Source organism: Mytilus californianus, unplaced genomic scaffold, assembly GCF_021869535.1.
Source record: "Mytilus californianus isolate M0D057914Y unplaced genomic scaffold, xbMytCali1.0.p SCAF_7, whole genome shotgun sequence".
Taxonomy (NCBI): Eukaryota; Metazoa; Mollusca; class Bivalvia; order Mytilida; family Mytilidae; genus Mytilus; species Mytilus californianus.
Window position 1 is genome coordinate 59415312 of NW_026262723.1, and position 18793 is coordinate 59434104.

At 30.7% G+C, this 18793-nt stretch overlaps 1 protein-coding gene across 4 annotated transcripts in view; it reads left to right on the forward strand.

Moving 5' to 3' along the window:
* The window catches only part of LOC127707608 (TNFAIP3-interacting protein 1-like), a 67386-nt gene extending 50812 nt beyond the window's left edge, over positions 1 to 16574 (forward strand). For 3 of the 4 annotated variants that reach the window (XM_052212210.1, XM_052212212.1, XM_052212211.1), the window contains exons 11-17: positions 4950 to 5036; positions 5693 to 5839; positions 6960 to 7043; positions 9408 to 9573; positions 10134 to 10265; positions 11676 to 11710; positions 13375 to 16574. In XM_052212210.1, coding sequence (XP_052068170.1) covers positions 4950 to 5036; positions 5693 to 5839; positions 6960 to 7043; positions 9408 to 9573; positions 10134 to 10265; positions 11676 to 11710; positions 13375 to 13437 — 714 coding nt within the window. In that variant the 3' untranslated portion in view covers positions 13438 to 16574. The remainder of the gene's footprint in view (positions 1 to 4949; positions 5037 to 5692; positions 5840 to 6959; positions 7044 to 9407; positions 9574 to 10133; positions 10266 to 11675; positions 11711 to 13374) is intronic. The other variant, XM_052212213.1, reaches the window with a different exon arrangement.
* Positions 16575 to 18793: the final 2219 nt, after the last annotated feature.

An 18793-nucleotide genomic window follows, 5' to 3' on the forward strand; every position in this document is an offset into this window, starting at 1 on the left:
TGTCGCTCTTTGATGACCATTTATGAAACCTGCATTTTCGTCTTTCATTCTTACGTACGTCTAGCAATTTACAGAACTCAAATTATATATATGAATAAAAGGAGTTGTCGGTTTTATTTACGTCAATAATACAGCAAACAAACCACAAAAAAAAACCAAAAAAAAACAAAAAGACATCTAGAGGGCAAAGTGAAATTTTCGGCTTGCAGTACTAGTACAAACTATAAGTATAAGTATAAAGAACAGTTATATTATAACTATACCACGTCAAAAGTTCTCTCGTTTATTTCATTCCATAGTAGAGTGAAATGACTTACTTTCATTTGACCTTTAAAGAGGCAGAATTAGTTGACACAAATTTTGAAACTTATGATAAACAAGAAATCACAGCTTATTAGTGTTAGTGTACCGGAAACGAAGGTAACAACCTATCTGGTAAGTTATACCATCCAAGGACGTATATTATAGTTATACGAAATACAATATTTACATTTCTTTACGGTCCTATGTTTTATATATAACGGTCTTTCTATATTTAAATGAGATAGGGTAATACCCATTGAATTCCTTTCTGCACGGGCGATTTCGGCAGTCAGTATATAAGGAAAATTTAAGGTGTGTTAGACAATGCGACGTTCGTTACAAGATAGTAAAGGCTAGGTTAGTTTGATATACTATTCCCCTCCCACCCCATTTACCCATCTTATGTATGTAACATTATCGTTTCTTTTCGACTTGTGTATGGTAAAAAAATATGCCTTTTTGTATGGCTGATTGTATATATTTATGTTGAACATGTTAAATTCGGTAAACGGACAGAAAGTCACAGGACAAAAAGTCACAGGACATAAAGTCACAAATTTGATAGGACAAAAAGTCACAGGACAAAAAGTCACAAATAATTTGTTGACAATTGTTTGAATATATAAGAGAAAGATCTTGAAATATTTTCTTTTTATTACATATATTCATTTTTAAGTTTAGGAAATTGTTCATAAGCCTTGATAAATGAATTTTTTAAAAAATTTTAATCATGCAAAGGATATATTTCTTGGCACAATGAAACCATTTAAGTACCAAGCCACGTTGACATTTTGTTTTCATAACAATTATATGATCATTATTGATATTTATTGAATAAATTTTAATTACAAAGTTACTTCAATTATAATAGTTCAAGAAAAAATAAAAATTTTATTTTCTAAATTAGTGTTTTCTTGTTTAAAGAAAAATAATCTCAAAACTGAATTGTGACTTTTTGTCCTGTGACTTTTTGTCCGTGACTTTTTGTCTGTGGCTTTTTGTCCTGTGACTTTCTGTCCTACATTTCTAAATTCAAGGCGATCTTGTAGCGAACGCACAACACTATACTGTGTTTGGTTTTTTCTACGATATCTAGTTAAGAAAAAACTTTATTATCGGAGGGGTGAAACGAGGGAGAAAATAATATGTATTGACCTATAATGGCTTACTCTTATAAATTGTATTTTGATGGAGAGTTGTCTCATTGGCACTCATACCACATCTTCCTTTATCTATTAGATACACATTAAGGGCGTTAGCCCGAATGAGTGCGTATTACTTACACCAATTGAATATTGTCAATGCAGAATGACAAATTCAATAATTTAGGACAGGGACTTTCAATACTAACTGATTCCCTGTTAAGGAGGAGATCTTTTAACAATTTGACAATATGCTATTGAAATGCATGATAAATGCAGGGTATCCAATTTATTTATCGACATCTTTGTGTAAAAAAAGATACAATATTGCTAGATAAATAGGAAACAAAAACACATTTCCTTGCATAATCTTATCTAAAATTGTTGAAAATTATCATAATTTGTGGGTATTTTTTTAACATGATACACCAAAGCCGAATTTTGTATGTTTGCATTACACCCTTGCACTGTTTGGATTAACGTATAAATTAGAAGGTAGGTTAGAAAGTCACAAAAAAAGATTTAAGAACAAAACGCCATTATATAGTTTTCCGGATAATGTTTTTTTGGCAAATATTAAAAAAAAAAATCTAAAACTTTTACATATACCGTGATAACATTTTAGGTAAACACATAGAGTTACAAATATACCAGCATACATTTTTGATAGAAAAAAAACATGCTATCAAAGATACATCAGAAATGCCTAGATCCATGCCTAAGAAATATACATCTTTTTATTGTTCACATTTATTTAACCTCCATCCAACAATGGGAAGGAACATTTGCCATAGCTGTGAAATGAATTGATTTAAAATGACTTTAAACATATTTATTTCTGTCTTGTTAATATCTTAGCATAGAATATAATCAGAATATGGTCTGTGTATAAAACAAGTATACCGCTGTAATAAAATCACTAGACAATTTATACATGTAAATATATGCTACTTCCTACAGAATTTTGTTTTGTTTTTTTAATTTTTAATTATTTTTTTGTCATTATCGTATATCTTTTTTAACCACTAAATTTGCGGTTTTGTGATATGTTCGTGCAGTTTTAACAATGTCGTCAATAGTGTTTAGAAAGAAGCTATTATAAAATGTGTCAGAACCTTAAATTACACATACATGAACGGAGCTATGATACCATGACAGGTGTACATATGATGTAATTGTGAAATAGCCATTGTAATTGCCAAGTTTTTAATAGTTTAAGGATCATTGATTGTGTTACCTTTTGATTATTGGCACGTGCCATCGCACTCAATCTTTATTGACAGAAAATATTAAATAACGAATACATTTATTACTATTAGAGGAAGAAGAAGAATTATTTGCTATAGTGCAACTTGAATAAACAAATAAATACATAATTATTTTATATTAAATACAATTGTTATTAAAATGAAAGAAAGGATTAACGCATTTACAAGCCTTAGGATATATACTCGATGCTGAACTTAAATTAGGTTGTATTGTTTTAACGGAAAGTTCTATGAGGATCTGGAGGGGGTCCTTTATTTCTGTTTTCTTTAAAAATTTTTGCCGATTTTCTCTATTCTTTAAACTTTTTGTCTTTTATTATCAATACTTTATATTCAAGCACCTTATTATTCTCTATTCTTTATTTTTTATCCACTTTCTCTATTCTTTATATTTATTGCCAATCATTCTCCATTCTGTAATCCCCCTATCAACATCTTCTTCTTTCCGATGGTATGTTATTTATAGTTTTATTGTCTCGTCACGGTCTTAGTGCAGTTTTCAGAATATTAACTGCACTCGGAGACATGATTCCCTGATGTGGCCTTAGTGACTACGCATCACTACGAAATAAAAGCAAAAAAAAAAAAAAAAGACGGTTGTCCAAATATAAAAAGAATAACACGCACGGGGAATGATTACTAAATGCCACGAAGTAATTATTAAGTTTTAGAGGAAAGTATCGAAAGATAACGAAATTAACGATAAAAATTATCTGACATAAAACATATTTGTATTTACGCTGATCGTTCCCGATGAAGTTAAATCCAGAACCGTGCTTCAGACGCAAGAAATTTATAAGGTGTTTTCACTCTTTTGTTAATGTTATGTTTAAAATTTGCAATAACTTCTTTTCAAAGAATAAGTAGATAAATACATAAATTAACATCAGAAAATAAAAAATAAAATAAAATCATAAACAGTTATATGCGAATAATTTATTTCCTCAACAAAACAAAATCACTAATCTCTTAAAAAAAGACCAACAGAAATAAAAAGTCAACCAATGATTTTATGTTAAATTATTAAAAATATACGTTTTTCATTCCAGCATTTATATTGTAAATTTTTTGTAATTAAAATGTATCATCCACATGAAGGGGCGTAACTCCTAATATCATTCTGACACACTAAACGGATCTTAACCCGATCTGAAAATTTTGAACATTAGTTTTTATGTTTGGTCTGAATTCGTCTAAAACCGTCTTAACATATCTTGTTTAACAGCTAGAGCCTTCTGTCTTGTTTATCTTGACATGAATGAACGGACTGAACACGACATATCTGAACAGCGTCTGAAAGTCTTAAAAAGTCTTAACGTTTTTCCCTAGCGGTAAATTCAGTCGATTAAGACTTGATCAGACCAAAATGACCGTTTCAGACTGAAATCTTGCTACTAGTGGTGGTATGGTCTTATGTTGCCTCCATTTAAAAATTTATTTTGCGATTTGTAAAAATTGCGGGTTCAGCAAAATCTGAATACAGATATGTATCATATATCAGAATGTGAGTTCTTATTATTGCAATACTCACCACATCGCATAATTCGCAATAATTAAAACCTCGCAATAAATTCTGAATTTACAGTATCAGACAGCAATCAAAACACCCACTGGATTACAGGCTTCTGACTTGAAACATTCACATACAGAATATGGCAAGATAAACATGTTTGTGAGCCTTTAACTCTCTCCCTCACCTGGAACAGTGGCAGCAACATATTGAACATAAGAACAAACACTACAAATCAGTTGTAAATGGCTTGACTCATTAGATTGACATGAAGCAACAACAAAAAACAACCTATAAACCTTTGTTCGGGTTGTTGTCTCTTTGACACATTCCCCATTTCCATTCTCAATTTTATTAAAGACAAAAGACACAAAGCACCAATCTAGGAGTACTCAGAGTTATTGAAAGCTAGTTCAAAGCAAATAACAAAGGACCAATCTAGGAGTACTCAGAGTTATTGAAAGCTAGTTCAAAGCAAATAACAAAGGACCAATCTAGGAGAACTCAGAGTTATTGAAAGCTAGTTCAAAGCAAATAACAAAGGACCAATCTAGGAGTACTCAGAGTTATTGAAAGCTAGTTTAAAGCAAATAGCAAATATAAAATAAATCATGTTCTCCCATACTAACCCAGATATAGTCCAGGATATTGGAATTTAATTACTTTCAGAATACAGGCTATTAGTTTATCATAATTGATATATTACTTTGTTAAATTTGTTTACAGCAAGGTATAAGTGGAGATAGTATTCAGGCTATACACGTATCTTCTGACTCGGACCTGAGAACAGAAATAGCTGTTTTGAGAGAACAGGTAAATTTTACCTTAAGAGGCCTCTGGTATTTAAAAGCTTAAATTTGTGATAGTTACTATTTCAATGCGATATAGAATACCGTAGTACCTATAAAATAAATGAATAACCGACCCAACATTAGTCACACTTTAATTTTGGAACATATGATTCAGAAGCTTTCAATATTTAGGAGTTTTCATAAACATTTAAAAATGATGACTAGATATTATTATGAATTTTATGTTATGCTTGTGAAATATCATTTTGTATACAACTTGTTGAAAATATCTTAAACATGTAACAAGTCTGCAGTATTTTTAACGTAGTGTGGCAAAAATTGCGTTAAAGGCCCATTGCTGTACAGCATTTGCACAAAATGTGAAGTTCAGTTTACAATTGGATTGGGGTGGGGGATATGTTTTCTGGTCGGTGCATCTGTCATTCTGTCTATCCTATATTTAAATATTTGGTTGTGGTCACATCAACATGAAACCTGGTACACAAGTTCATTATCATGTGAACTTTTAAGATTATATGTCACATAAGGGATTAAACTTCAATCTCACAGTTAACTGAATATAGAAATATAGCGTGAGCGGAGTATGGTGTCATATGGACACAGATTCTTGATATTAAAATTCATGTGTAACATATGTAAAGATTCTTCTTTTTGCAGCTTACAGTTTTCCAGGAGGATTTCGATAGAGAGAGAAGCGATCGAGCTAAGGCTCAGTCAGAAAAAGATGACATAAATAAACAATTAGGAAAACTCAGAACAGAAAATCATAAGCTTCTTGATCAGAATAAAAGATATCAATCTCAGGTAATTGTATAATGTCAATTCACCAAAAAAAGATTTGTGTGCAATTGTTAAACAATAGTAAAAAAGTTTATCTTTCTGACTAATACCACTATTATTACTTTATTATTTTGATGATAATTAACAATAGGCAAGTTACATAAGACTTAAATTAATGTCTGTTGCACATGATGTTCATGTAAATGTTTACTGAAATAACTTGTTAATATACTGTGGATTCATGAGGTTCTATAAGCTTGTTTGCAGAATTTGACAAAACCATGAAATCAAGTATCGGTGAAAATAATTTTTTTCTTCAAACCAAAAATAATTAAAATTTTAGTTTCATATCTTTAGTATGTTAAAGCTTTATCAAAATAGAAAAACCACATAGCTCATAATGTGATCAATTAAGGCAATTGTACCATGTACTGTTCCTGAGTTATATCCAGTGTTTTGTGTTCTTTCCATTTTACAATGGCATTAAGGAGTAAGAGCAAAGACCTGTTGGCTCTGAGTCAAAATAATGTGTCCAGGTAGGGAGACATATCTTCCTGCGGACTGTAACTTCGTGAACCAGCATGTTAAAAATCCAGCTAAGCGTTTCTGTCTAGTAATAAGCAGGATTAATATTCATATCATATTTACATATTCTCATCCTGAAAATGCTTTTAATTTGCCACTGGACGTAAAATAGCCATCCATCATCATCATCCATTTTACAAATTGCTGGAATTCCGAATCGGTTGGGATTGGGATTTCTTTGTCCATGACAATTTTTTTGTAGAGCTAGATGCTTTCACTGTTCCATGTGTATAAATGATAAAAAGTCATTTACAAGGCAATAATTATTTAACTAGTTTGTTAAATTAAGGATCAATAGAATAAAACAAACAAACGAAAACTATCTACTAGCAAGGTGTGCTTCCAATATTTTTAAGCAATAAAAATGCATATATGAAATAAATCTATAATTTTTTTTTAAATGAAACTCCATAGTAATTTGAAAAAAATTATTAACCTTATATACTGAAATTAAAGAGTATGTAAATAAAGAAAGTTGGAAAAATTGTAGAAAAAATAATAAATGACAGATAGAATAATTCAACAACAAAAAAGCTTGACATGAAAATTTTCTTTATAGCTTCAAACTGCAGAAGTTAATGTTAAAGAAGCCATTGAAGAGAGCACTAGACTTAATAGTGCCAATGTTGAACTCAGAAATAAAGTGAGTTAACGTAACACTGAGTGACATTTTTTAAATATATATTATACATATTATTTACATTATATGAAATTTCTGCATCTTTATATACTTTTTAGTAAAAAAATAGGTCTTTTTGACAGTAAAATTATGTAAAAGGACGACATTTTGTTTTTTCATTAAACTGTTCCCACCATTATTTGACATTGTCTATGCAAAATAAACCTGGTGATCATGTGATCAAAATTGTACAGGTAAACACAGGGAATTAAAGATTATAAAATCAATAGAGTGACGATTTGATTGGATAGAGCTGTGCTTTGTGCAATAGCAGAGCAATGAAATGCATTAGCGCTGAATATCACAGTGCTTAAATGGCCTGGGGAGAAAGTAGTTGGTTCCCTAACTTATAATTTTGGCCCTTAAAATATGAAAATTTTTCACTGTGATAATGTAGTGAAAACTTGATTTAAACATGTGTTAAAATGTCTAATTGTTTCAGTTAAAACATATTTTCACCAATTGCATCATTAGTGACGTAATTGTGACATCATAACGAAGGGGAATTTCGTAAAAATCAAGATTTTTTGCAGAATTCTGCAAAATTTATGACAGTTTTCTGAAAAATTAACAGTGGCGCCACCCTTCGCCCAAATATATTTTTGCTGAAATATTCTTATATACCATATTTTCTTTTCAATAAAAATTTCAATGGACGAGGGTTGGCGCACCATACAAAATCATGAAAAAAGGTGGAAAAATTGACAAAATTCTAGAAAAATGGACGAAAATGAAATCTGTTCCTATTTCAGGCAAATATATTATAAATATGAAGCAAATATACAATTTTCTTTTTATACTTTTAAATATCATACATTTAGCAATGCATATCCATTAGAGTTACTTTAATAATTTAGGTTAAAAAAAATATGTTTACAGGGCCGTTTTTTGGGGTTCCTGGCTCTACTCCTTTGTAAACCAATCATATTATCATATTTTTATTCATTATTATTATGATTCATTGTAATTGGAGTAAATAATGATTATAATACTTCTTTGTGAAGCAAATACAATATTTTAAAGATTTAATTGGTTTCATGTTTCCATTGATCTTGGTATTTTTTATTTCTGCAAATGAAATAAATCTAGTGAGTAAGACATTTCTTTTGAGTTATAATTGTCCATGATATATTATAGACAACCTTCAAATTCATGCACTATTTCGTACATTTCCTATGTCACAATGCTTATGTTATTATGTCACAGTAAGAACCAAATGTTCAATGACCTTGAGTCAAACGGTATAATTCATTCATAAAAAACACCTTGAGATTAGTCTATTATACTTATTTGAATATTTGATTTGATACTACTAGTGCTTGCTTGTCTTAAATTTAATAGAACTTTTCTCCTATTTTGGACTCTGTGACTCTTAACCATGATATTTGCAATACATGACCTACTAATATATGCTTTTGTTGTGTTCTGTCAGAGAATATCTTTTTTGAAGTCAGAGTCTTACAAGAATATGTGTTAATTCCAGTCAAGACTGACATTTTACTGTAAATTCAGAAGTTAATGCATGTAATTATTATTGTGAATCTTTGACCCCTGATAAAAATGCAAAATCTAATTAATGTGATTGCAAAAATATTATGAAGAAAAATTACTACTGAAATTATGAAATGCGAGTTTTTATTATTTGGAACCTGATACTGTCACATATTTTGCATTTATAAAAACATCGCAAAATTTTCTGAATTAACAGTATTGTGTAAAAAGGAAATTTTAGAAAATGCAATATTAAGGATAAAGAAAAATGGCTGCTGTATGATATTTTTCAGTCTTTTAAACACAGAAAACTTTCTTTTTTTAAACAAAGTCTCTGCATCATTGGGTACTGAATTTCCTAAGTAATTGTAACTAAGCACAGATCTAGATGAATGACAGCTGAATCAGAGCTTCATAAAATCTAAGATATCCAACATAAATATGGCGGCTCTAAAAATATTGAGAGATATCTTGAGCTGCAATGTTTCAACATTGTATGTTCTTAATTCTTTTGTGTCACAATTAAACATTGAGTTGATGTTCTAATCTTCTTTTGAAACACGAGATATGTATGAACATTTAAATGGAAGTTTTGTAACCTTTATTCTTTTATGCATGAGATATTGGTTGACATTTGAATGAAGATTTTTTTTTTATGCTTTTTCTTTTGAACACAATACATGGGTTAATATTTTAGAGATGGTTATATATTCCGAGCTCTTTTGAATGTCTTAAAGGAATTAATGTTTGATTTTTATAACCTTAAAAAAAACTTCAAGTTCTAATCATAATTATCTTATTACAGATTTCTGTAGGAACTTGATAACTTTTTTTCAGGTTCGTCAGTTGGAAAGTCAACTTTTATCACAACAAGCACCTCCAACATTTACACCAAATATCACATCGACAAGACCTCAGCATTCATGGATGGTACAACCAGAGACTGATCCATATGCTAGGCCATCACCTCCTTATATGTTCCACCAAAATCAAGTTGGACCAGGTATTAGACAAAGCATTCCTTTATCACAAAAATCAAAAATAGAAAATATATTATATAACGATAACATTATTAAGGCCCTGATGACTCAAGTAAACAGTTGTAAAGGCAATACACAAGGGTAATGTTAAATATGTATATACTTTTAAAGTTTGCTTGACACATAAAGTGAATATTCAAAGGGAAACATTATTCACAATACAAAAGAACAGTTGTTTTACATGAAGAATTTAATTTTAGTTATAAAAATATTTCACTTGCATAACCTGTTAGGTCAATGAAAAATTAAAAACCTGGCACAAACCATACCCCTCAAAAAAGCCAACAACAAAACTGTAATATGTCTCTATTGATAATGAGAAATAATTAAAAAAGGGTAACTTTTACATCAATTGGTATCTGATGGAGAGTTGTTTCATTGGCAATCATACCACATCTTCTTATTTTTAAATAGATTTTCAGATATATTGAAACCCTGTTCTTACATAAACAAATACTTTACTGAGATATGTTCTGCATTATGAAAAATATGGTAAAAAATCTGTTACCATTCATTTTTTCAGGCAACCTTCAAAGTAATAGAGAGAGATACCCACAAGAACAGCAACCAGGAGCATGGAATTGTGATGATTGCACTTACTCCAACCATCCAACTCGGTCTGTGTGTGAAATGTGTGGGAAAATCAAATTACCAGGTTTGTGTCAGTCATCATTGAGTACAGGATAGAGAATTTTTGAAAATTGTGTTAACAACGATAGATGTCTTTTTATGCCCCTGCCGGGGCGGAGTGGTCATTAAGTGTTACCTTTGTCCATCCATACATCGTTCTTTACGTCTCAAAATTAGTTTCTGTTCTCTTACATTTAGTTTGCCTCAACCAGATGTTATAAAACTTATACTCAATGATTATTACCACAAAACACAGATCAAGATTTAATTTGTGTTTTGTCAGTTTTACCGTTCTTGAGTTATGCCCCTTTGTAAATGGAAAAATTGCTGATTTTTTTTCTGTTCTCTTAAGTTTAGTTTTCCTCAACCAAATGTTTTGAAACTTGTACACAATTCTTATTACCATAAAACACAGATCAAGTTTGAAATTTGGGTGGCATCACTTTTAGTTATTTAGTTATGTCCCTTTATAACGTTATATGCAAGCGGGGGCATCAACTGTGTCCCATGGACACATTCTCCATTTATTTCATTTGAATTGTTTCACATTTTTCATGTCTGGTCCTTTCTCATTGTTGAAGGCCATATAGTGACCTATAATTGCTTATCTCCATGTCATTTGAGCTCTTGTGGATAGTTGTTTCATTGGCAATCATACCACATCTAATCTCTATATTGCTTTAGTATTAGGTTGAATTCTTTTATACCTTTATTTCTGGAAAACTCAGCTGTAAAGCTTAGTGTAGGCAGAACATCATGCATGAATAAATGTTAAATGTGTATTCAGTTTAACCTTAATGTGACCTTTGATGACTGCAAAAATAATCCCTTATACAACATTTTGTTAATCAAATTTACAAGAGGCTTCAACTTGGATATAAAAGTGTATAAAGGAAGTATGAATACATCAAAATGAAAATAACACTTTATAAATTGAGTATGTTCAAATGGCTTTTTTCATTGACCTTCATCAGGAAAGCTCAAAACCAAATATTTGAAAGCCAAGAATTAATCAATAGATTCAATACCTAAACATCTAAATAGATACAAGAAGATGTGGTATGAATGCCAATGAGACAACTCTCCATCCAAGTCACAATTTGTAAAAGTAAACCATTATAGGTCAAAGTACGGCCATCAACAAGGAGACTTGGCTCACACCAAACAGCAAGCTGTAAAGAGCCCCCTATAAATGACTAGTGTAAAACCATTCAAACAGGAAAACCAACGGTCTAATTTATATAAACAACGAGAAACGAAAAACACTTATGAACCACATCAACAAATGACAACTACTGAACAAAGTCTACTTTGCCTGAGGGTGTTGGAACCTTAGTTTCTTAAAAGTTACTATATTCATCAATGGAGAATTTAAGAAAAGTATTTTACGAATTTGTCTTGAATGTTATGAAATATTTTTTGATTTGTGTTTCAGGTATAACAGCAGTCCAGAACCCATGCTCTTCACCTGTAAGTATTATGTTTAAAGTGACTGTCATGTTCAAAGTTACTTCTGGGTTTTTATGTAAATAACAAATTTCATCCATCAAGCCTTGAATTATCAGCCTTGATTAAAAGGGAGTTGAACATGTTTTCTGTAAAAGGTGAAGGTTTAGTAGGAATTAGTTGTGAAAATCCCACAAGTTAAATCTTTATGTTGAACCTGTCCATTCATCAGCTAGTGTCAAGACTTAGACCATGCAATTATCATTCACTACTCATTGCTTATTTAAGATTAGGGTGGTTCCATTAAAACATACATGGTACCCTGGGAAGGCACTTAAAAATGGGGTAACCACCTATAGAGGCAAATTTAAATTTTACTTACATTTCCACTTTGCAAAAACATAAATGACACTCACCCATAGTTGAGATTTGGAAGTGTCATCCCTGGGTCTGATGTATGTTTTTATGGAATAGCCCTTATTTCTTTCTTTCTTAATGCAATTTGAATTAGTTTTTGTGTAAGTTAATAACAAAAAATACACAGGTCATGCCAGAGGTGACAACTGTACATCAAAATCACCATTGAAGGGTGTTGTAAGGTAACAATCAAATTTTCATGTAAGTTTCTTCACCAGAAAAAATCTTCCTGTTAACCATTTTTTCCAGTTATCAGTATTGTCTGTATTTTAGCAATTCTAAAGAGACAAAATGATTATAATTATTGAAACTTGTCTCAATTTTAAGTTTAATTTGACTTAATATTTACTGTAGGCTTTGGAAATTTTTCTCCCAATATGATTTGGGATTAAACAATTTTTGGAACTTCTTAGGGCAGTAAATCTTAATTTTTTGACTGTTAATATGGCAATAAAATTGTAATTTGCTTTGGTTTACAGTGATTTTAATCTTTAAAGTTGCCATTAAAATGATTGTCAGGTTTTATTTCCAGAGAAATATCAAACTTTTCATTCAAGTGTAGCAAAAATCAACATTGTGTTTAATAAATAATTGATGTATATTTTAATCAGAGTTTTATGCAGAATTCCTATTATTTAGAAAATTGTCTGTTTTATCAAGTTAATGTTTTAATATATCATAAATTTTCACTCCTTTAAAGCACATCTAGACCACCAAGGTTTACTAAATAAATCTACTGTATATTTTCACTTCAAACATGTAAAGGCTTCCTCCACCAATAAAAACTGGCCGCCATGAAATAGCCAATAATTCTGAAAGTGGCATTAAACCCCAAAATCAATCAATCAAACATGTGTATTCCACTACTTAATATTTTCATAGATTGACAGCTGCAATGCTGATCAATTTTTTTTTACCAAAGAAATTAATTATATCTATACTAAAGGAAGAGACCGATTTCATTGAGCCGCAACTCCTCTGAAACCATACAAAGTCGAAAATATTTGTGATATGACGTTTAAATGTAGTGTTTTGTACTTCCTAAATTTGTCTTTGACACAATCTTTTTTCCACATAAAACGCCAATTTTTGAGAAAAATATCCAATTTCGGAGACTGTTATCGATCCGTGTCTTATACGTTTTCGCGCATGCTCAGTCGACGTACTGCCCGCGAAATTTAAAAACTTTGTTTCAACACTTGGCCAATTGTACTCACGATTTAGCGGGCATCTTCTATTATTTGTAAATATCTTGCAATTGTATTTTGTAGACATTATGGAGAAGAGGAGAAAATGGAGAACAGAATGATTTATCTTCAGATTGCGTGCGATGAAATCACTGTGGTGAAATCTATCTTTTATTGACTGAAGGATTTTCATCCGTTCCTTTTTCTTCTGTGACGTTTTTCGTATAAGCCAGGAAAGTAAGGATAATACAAATTACTGTGACATCATTTGTACTCTTTGGTGAAAATTTATGGTGACAGATAATTTGACTGTTCTTTACGATTAGGATATTCTACATATACTCTGACTGTTTTGTATAACAAGGATATCTACATATAATTTGACTGTTCTTAATTATGACGAGGATATTCCTCATATATATAAGAAAATAACAGCAAATTCTTTGTCATGACAATGTTAGTTCTTTGAATAACTTTGAAAATCTTATTATTTGAAAAATACAGATTTCTTATTTACTATTGTCGAAATGAAAATTATGATGTGTTTCGTTTTTAGGAGATTGTAAGATTGCTGTGTATGCTGTACACGATATAAACTTTTTACATATTGTTTGTGATCTGTATAAATTTACTGTCTTATGTGGCTGCTTTCTGTGGAAACTAAAAATGATTATAAGGACTATTTTTGTACTAGAAGTAAGAAAAATTACTTTTTAAAGTGTTAACATTGTATTTGAATGTTGACTGTTTACACATTGGAGAACTCATATTTTTACAAATTGATGTGCGACAAAAAAACATTCAGCAAATTTTCCAAGTCCAAGACAATATCTCTTGTTTAAAATGTTGTTTAAAAAATACAAATTATTGTCCTTATTTCAGCTTTTTTGCACAATGCTACTTCAATTGTCATTATAATTCAAATCAAGAACAATGTACTTTCACTTCACTAAAGATTTATTTCTTTCTGTCTATGATACATGTTTGATTGTCTGGATGAGGTTTACAGAATAAAGAATATTGGACAAAAAGTGCTGAATAAAGGGCAAAACAAAATGAAGAATAGAGAATAATGAAGTTTTAAAATACCAGTGTGGAAAATAGAGAGATAAAGAGTAGAAAAAAAATGGTCCTAAAAATTTAAGAATAATGAAATGAAGGACCCCCATCCCAACCCTCATTTTTACAAAGATTAACACTCAATTGTTTATTTTCGACACTAAGAATTTTTGACAGATAAGAGAGAAGGTTCTCATTTACTGGTGTTCCTTTTCAGTTTACCCTCCCTCCTGAGACTGGCTTTTTTCTTTGACACAAGTTATCTCCCTTGACCAAGTTGTCAAATAGAATTCAATATACCATATAATGCTAAGTTTGATGCTCAGTGCAGATTGATTAAATATGAAAAATAATGCACTAATGACTTAATTTTAAGGTGCAGGAGGAGGATCTGCTATGTAGTTTTATTTTAACTGATAGTATTTTTTGTATTTATATAATATCAGTTGTTTATGAAACAAGAGGAAGTTTCTCAGCTTCAATCTTATTGAAGAGTGATAGCCTTGAAATAAGATGAAGCTGATAGACTTCTTCTAGTTGGAAAGACCATCAATAATCTATTCACCACTATTTTCCTATACAATGTCAATGATGTAGGACTTATGATGTGATGCATTCTATTCCCACAAGTAGCTTTTGATGGAAAATTATCATACAGATAGATCAAAGTAAAATTTTAGAAAATAGTGATAATGTATTATACCTTTGTTATTAATATTATATATAAATTTTGTAATGGTAATTCCTTCTTGTTAAAACTTTTATTTACATCACTTAAGATTTGTTTTGAGATCTTGTCATTAACATTTTGTTTGAGCAAAGACATTACTTAAATATATATTTTGCTACAAGATGTCTTATACAAATTTATTTCATTGGTTTAATTATCAGTTTGGTTAAGGCCTTGGCTCATATCTAATTTTGACAAAAAATGTGTGTGAATTGGCCATCTCTGGTCAAATATGTCAATTTCAACAATTTTATGATGCTTTAATGACATCACAACTGACAGTTCCAGATTACATCATTGTAATCATTTATTGATAAAACAAACATAACTTTTTAAAGGATTGAGAAATCGTACTGTTTTTTTTTAAATTTCAGGAGCCAGTAAATGGCTTTTATCATGCCTCCTCTTTCCTGAAAATATAGAACCAATATTGACTTTTCCTGAACCTGCTACTTTCTTTGAAACTCAACCTCAACTTGGATCTCAACCAACAATAATCATGATCAAGTATTGAACCTTATAATCCAATTTTCCCATAATTTATATCGACCTGCAGTTTGAAAAACATTTACTGTTATTTGACATAATTGAACCTGTAAAGGGTTCTTTTTCAAATAATTTCAAACTTAATAGAATGCATATACATGTATTACAAATGACATATTTTATTCAAGAGTTATACAAGCAGAAATGTCATCGCTTTATTTTGAAATCTCTGAAAGTGCTGTAATACATGCTTACTTGATTGGTGACTTGAGTTTCTCTAGAGCCCCACTTTAGGACGGCAGGTATGCAACCTTTTCAAAAAGTCAAACTTGATTATCTTAATTAAAGGGTGTAATTATATAAGATTGGACTGTTTACTCACTTTATTCTTTCCAGTAGTGTTAACAAGTAGAACATTTTGACAAGACACAAACTATTTTGTGACAAATTTTATGGAAACACAGTAAAAATAGTTAGAGTTTTAGATTAACATGGAGAATTTTTGTGAAACTATATATATATATGTTTGTAATTTATATTTTTTTTTAATTTAAATTTAAAATTTAAGTGTTGAGTTTTAGTCATTAAATCTAGATTCATCTCTGAATAATTAGCTTGATGTAAGCACTTACTGTTGTAAATAAAATAAGACAGGTGTTCTCTGTGAAATAGAACCAAGTCTGTATTATTTCCATGATACTTTTTTGAAATCATATGGAAGTAATAAAAGTATGACTTGGTTAAGGTACAAATTGGTAAGAAACAGGAACCAGTTAGTTGAGAATGAGTTGATATTGAAAGTCTTAGGATGCCATTGATTCAACCAAAATGTCAGCCTCTATTATCAGGAGCTTTATGATAATTACCTTTTCAAGTTATTGGATATTTATAGCTACTGGATAATTCTGTTTTAAGAAAAAAATGCATACCCGTACTATTTAAACGATATACTATAGCTGTGTATATGAACATGTGCCCTTTAGGTATTAAATAAAACATGAATACCGTCTGACTTTACTTTCACTCCTTAATTCTTATCTTATCTGTTGAATACCATATTCTGGTTTAAATAAGAATATCCTATGGTAATATAACTGTCGCAGTGACCTGTAGTGGCATGCTCGCCTCATGTGCCTGAGGTCTTGGTTTTGATCCCAAGCCTGGTCAAATCTAAGATTTGAAAACTGGTAGTTGATGATGCTTCGCCACTATGCATGCAGCATTTAGAACTAAGAGAAAATACTTGTTGGTCCAAAATCAGAATAACATGTCCAAGAATGTGACATGTCTACCTGCAGACTTAATTTGTGCACGTTAAAAATTGATCTTAGCCTGTAGGTCTATTACAAAGCAGGGTTCATATTCGTATCATATTAACATTTTCTGGTCCTGAATATGTGTTAAATTTGACACCGGACGTTAAACATGTATCCTCTGGTAATGCTATTTTCATTTAACAGGACACCCCTGGTGCAGGTGTCTTCCAAACCAAAGTATTATTGATTATTTATCTCTTTGGTAATCTAATTTGAAAGGGAGATAACTTGTGTTAACGAAAGCATTTCATTACACTGTTTACCATAAATTATGAGTGAAATTGAAACTCAAGTGTGCCTCGGGTATTCCAAGTCCAGTATCATGACACAGAAATTCCACAGTCTTTCTTTCAACATCAAAGGGAATAGGTAAATGTCATAATCTTTAATTCTAAAAATCAATGTGAGGTTCACTCATGATTCCAGCGTCACTAATGAGTCTTTTGTAGTCCAAAATTATAACCTGGTATCTTTGATTATTTTTTTTTATTACTGAGTTTGTCACTTGTACTATTTGTATACAGTAGAATGTATCCTATGCGTGAGGTGTGTGCCGTTATATTTTTACATTGAAATATTAATGTAATTTGTTTTTCTAGGACCTTAGTCTGTTTCTGTTGTCTGCATTAAAGATCGTATAAAAAGTAATTGGTTTTCCAAACTGCTTTTTATTGAACATTCCCTTATTAACTCCTTTTTATTCATTTTTTTATATAAAATTTTGAAAAGCGTAGTACAACCCGCACTATATGTGTTTGATTCAGGAAAATCCTCAGTCTTTTTCTTTTTATCATGTCTTATTTTGCCTTTTAAAGTAGTTCGTATTGAAACCAGACTTTTGGATTTCTTTGAAACCGGTTAAGGGACTTATTAAGAGGATTCTGAACAACAAAGTTTGGTAAGGCAGAAAAATCAAAACAGCCCGTTTATTTATATCTTGGAGGAAGATAAAGGTTAAAAGAAAGAGATTTTGATTTTCGAGCATGAAAATCCAGTTCAGAATCCTTTATATACGGACATACTAGTGAATTCTTCTAGTTAATCGACTGGGAAAACATCAGTATTCACGATTTCCATTTTCTGGGATAAATTATATTATGTTTGTCGACTTCTCGTGTGGGGAAAGCAAAGTTTAGTTTAATGAGTCTTTGTTGGTAACATCAACACATTCAAGTTATTTTGCAGAAAACGGAATTAATGTGCCCAGCATCAGTTAGTAGATCCACTATCCTAGGATTTTTCAGTATACGGATATGGATAGTAAACTGCACATTACTAGAAAACAAAGAAATATTGATGCCAACGTTAAAAACGTTAATAATGTAATACAAATAGACAGGAAACACGAAAAAAGATTTGAAAAAAAACATTGATAAACAAAATTTTAATCTGCTAACCGAGTCCCTGTGCTCGTACAGGGTCCAACTATCAAATGATAGCAACACTAGTGTGATGCTTCGTCTTTAGGTGATTCTTAATAACACTTATATTAAGTTTGCCATGCGAAAAAGCGTATTGATAAATTTGCACCATCTAAGGATGAGTCACATCTACGTTCTCAAATCTTAATTATCGTTCATCAGAAATGTCAATTTATACAAAATGGGGCAATTCAGATATATGTTCTGTCTTAGATTTCACAGACATATTCTATTCAGGATAGTTCATGCTGTGTAGATGACAGTAGTGGGTCATCATAATTGTCAAAGGTGGTAAGCAAATTAGATATTGAGGTGGAAGATTTTTTCTTTGATCCTGAAACTAGCCATATACAAGAAATTACAACAAAATTGAGATTGGCCATAGATGAATTGGATTTGAAAACATTTCAAGATGTAGATGGAAAGTTCAAACAGGACATACGACACAAGTGATTACATAACGTTATAAAGGGACATAACTCAAGAATGGT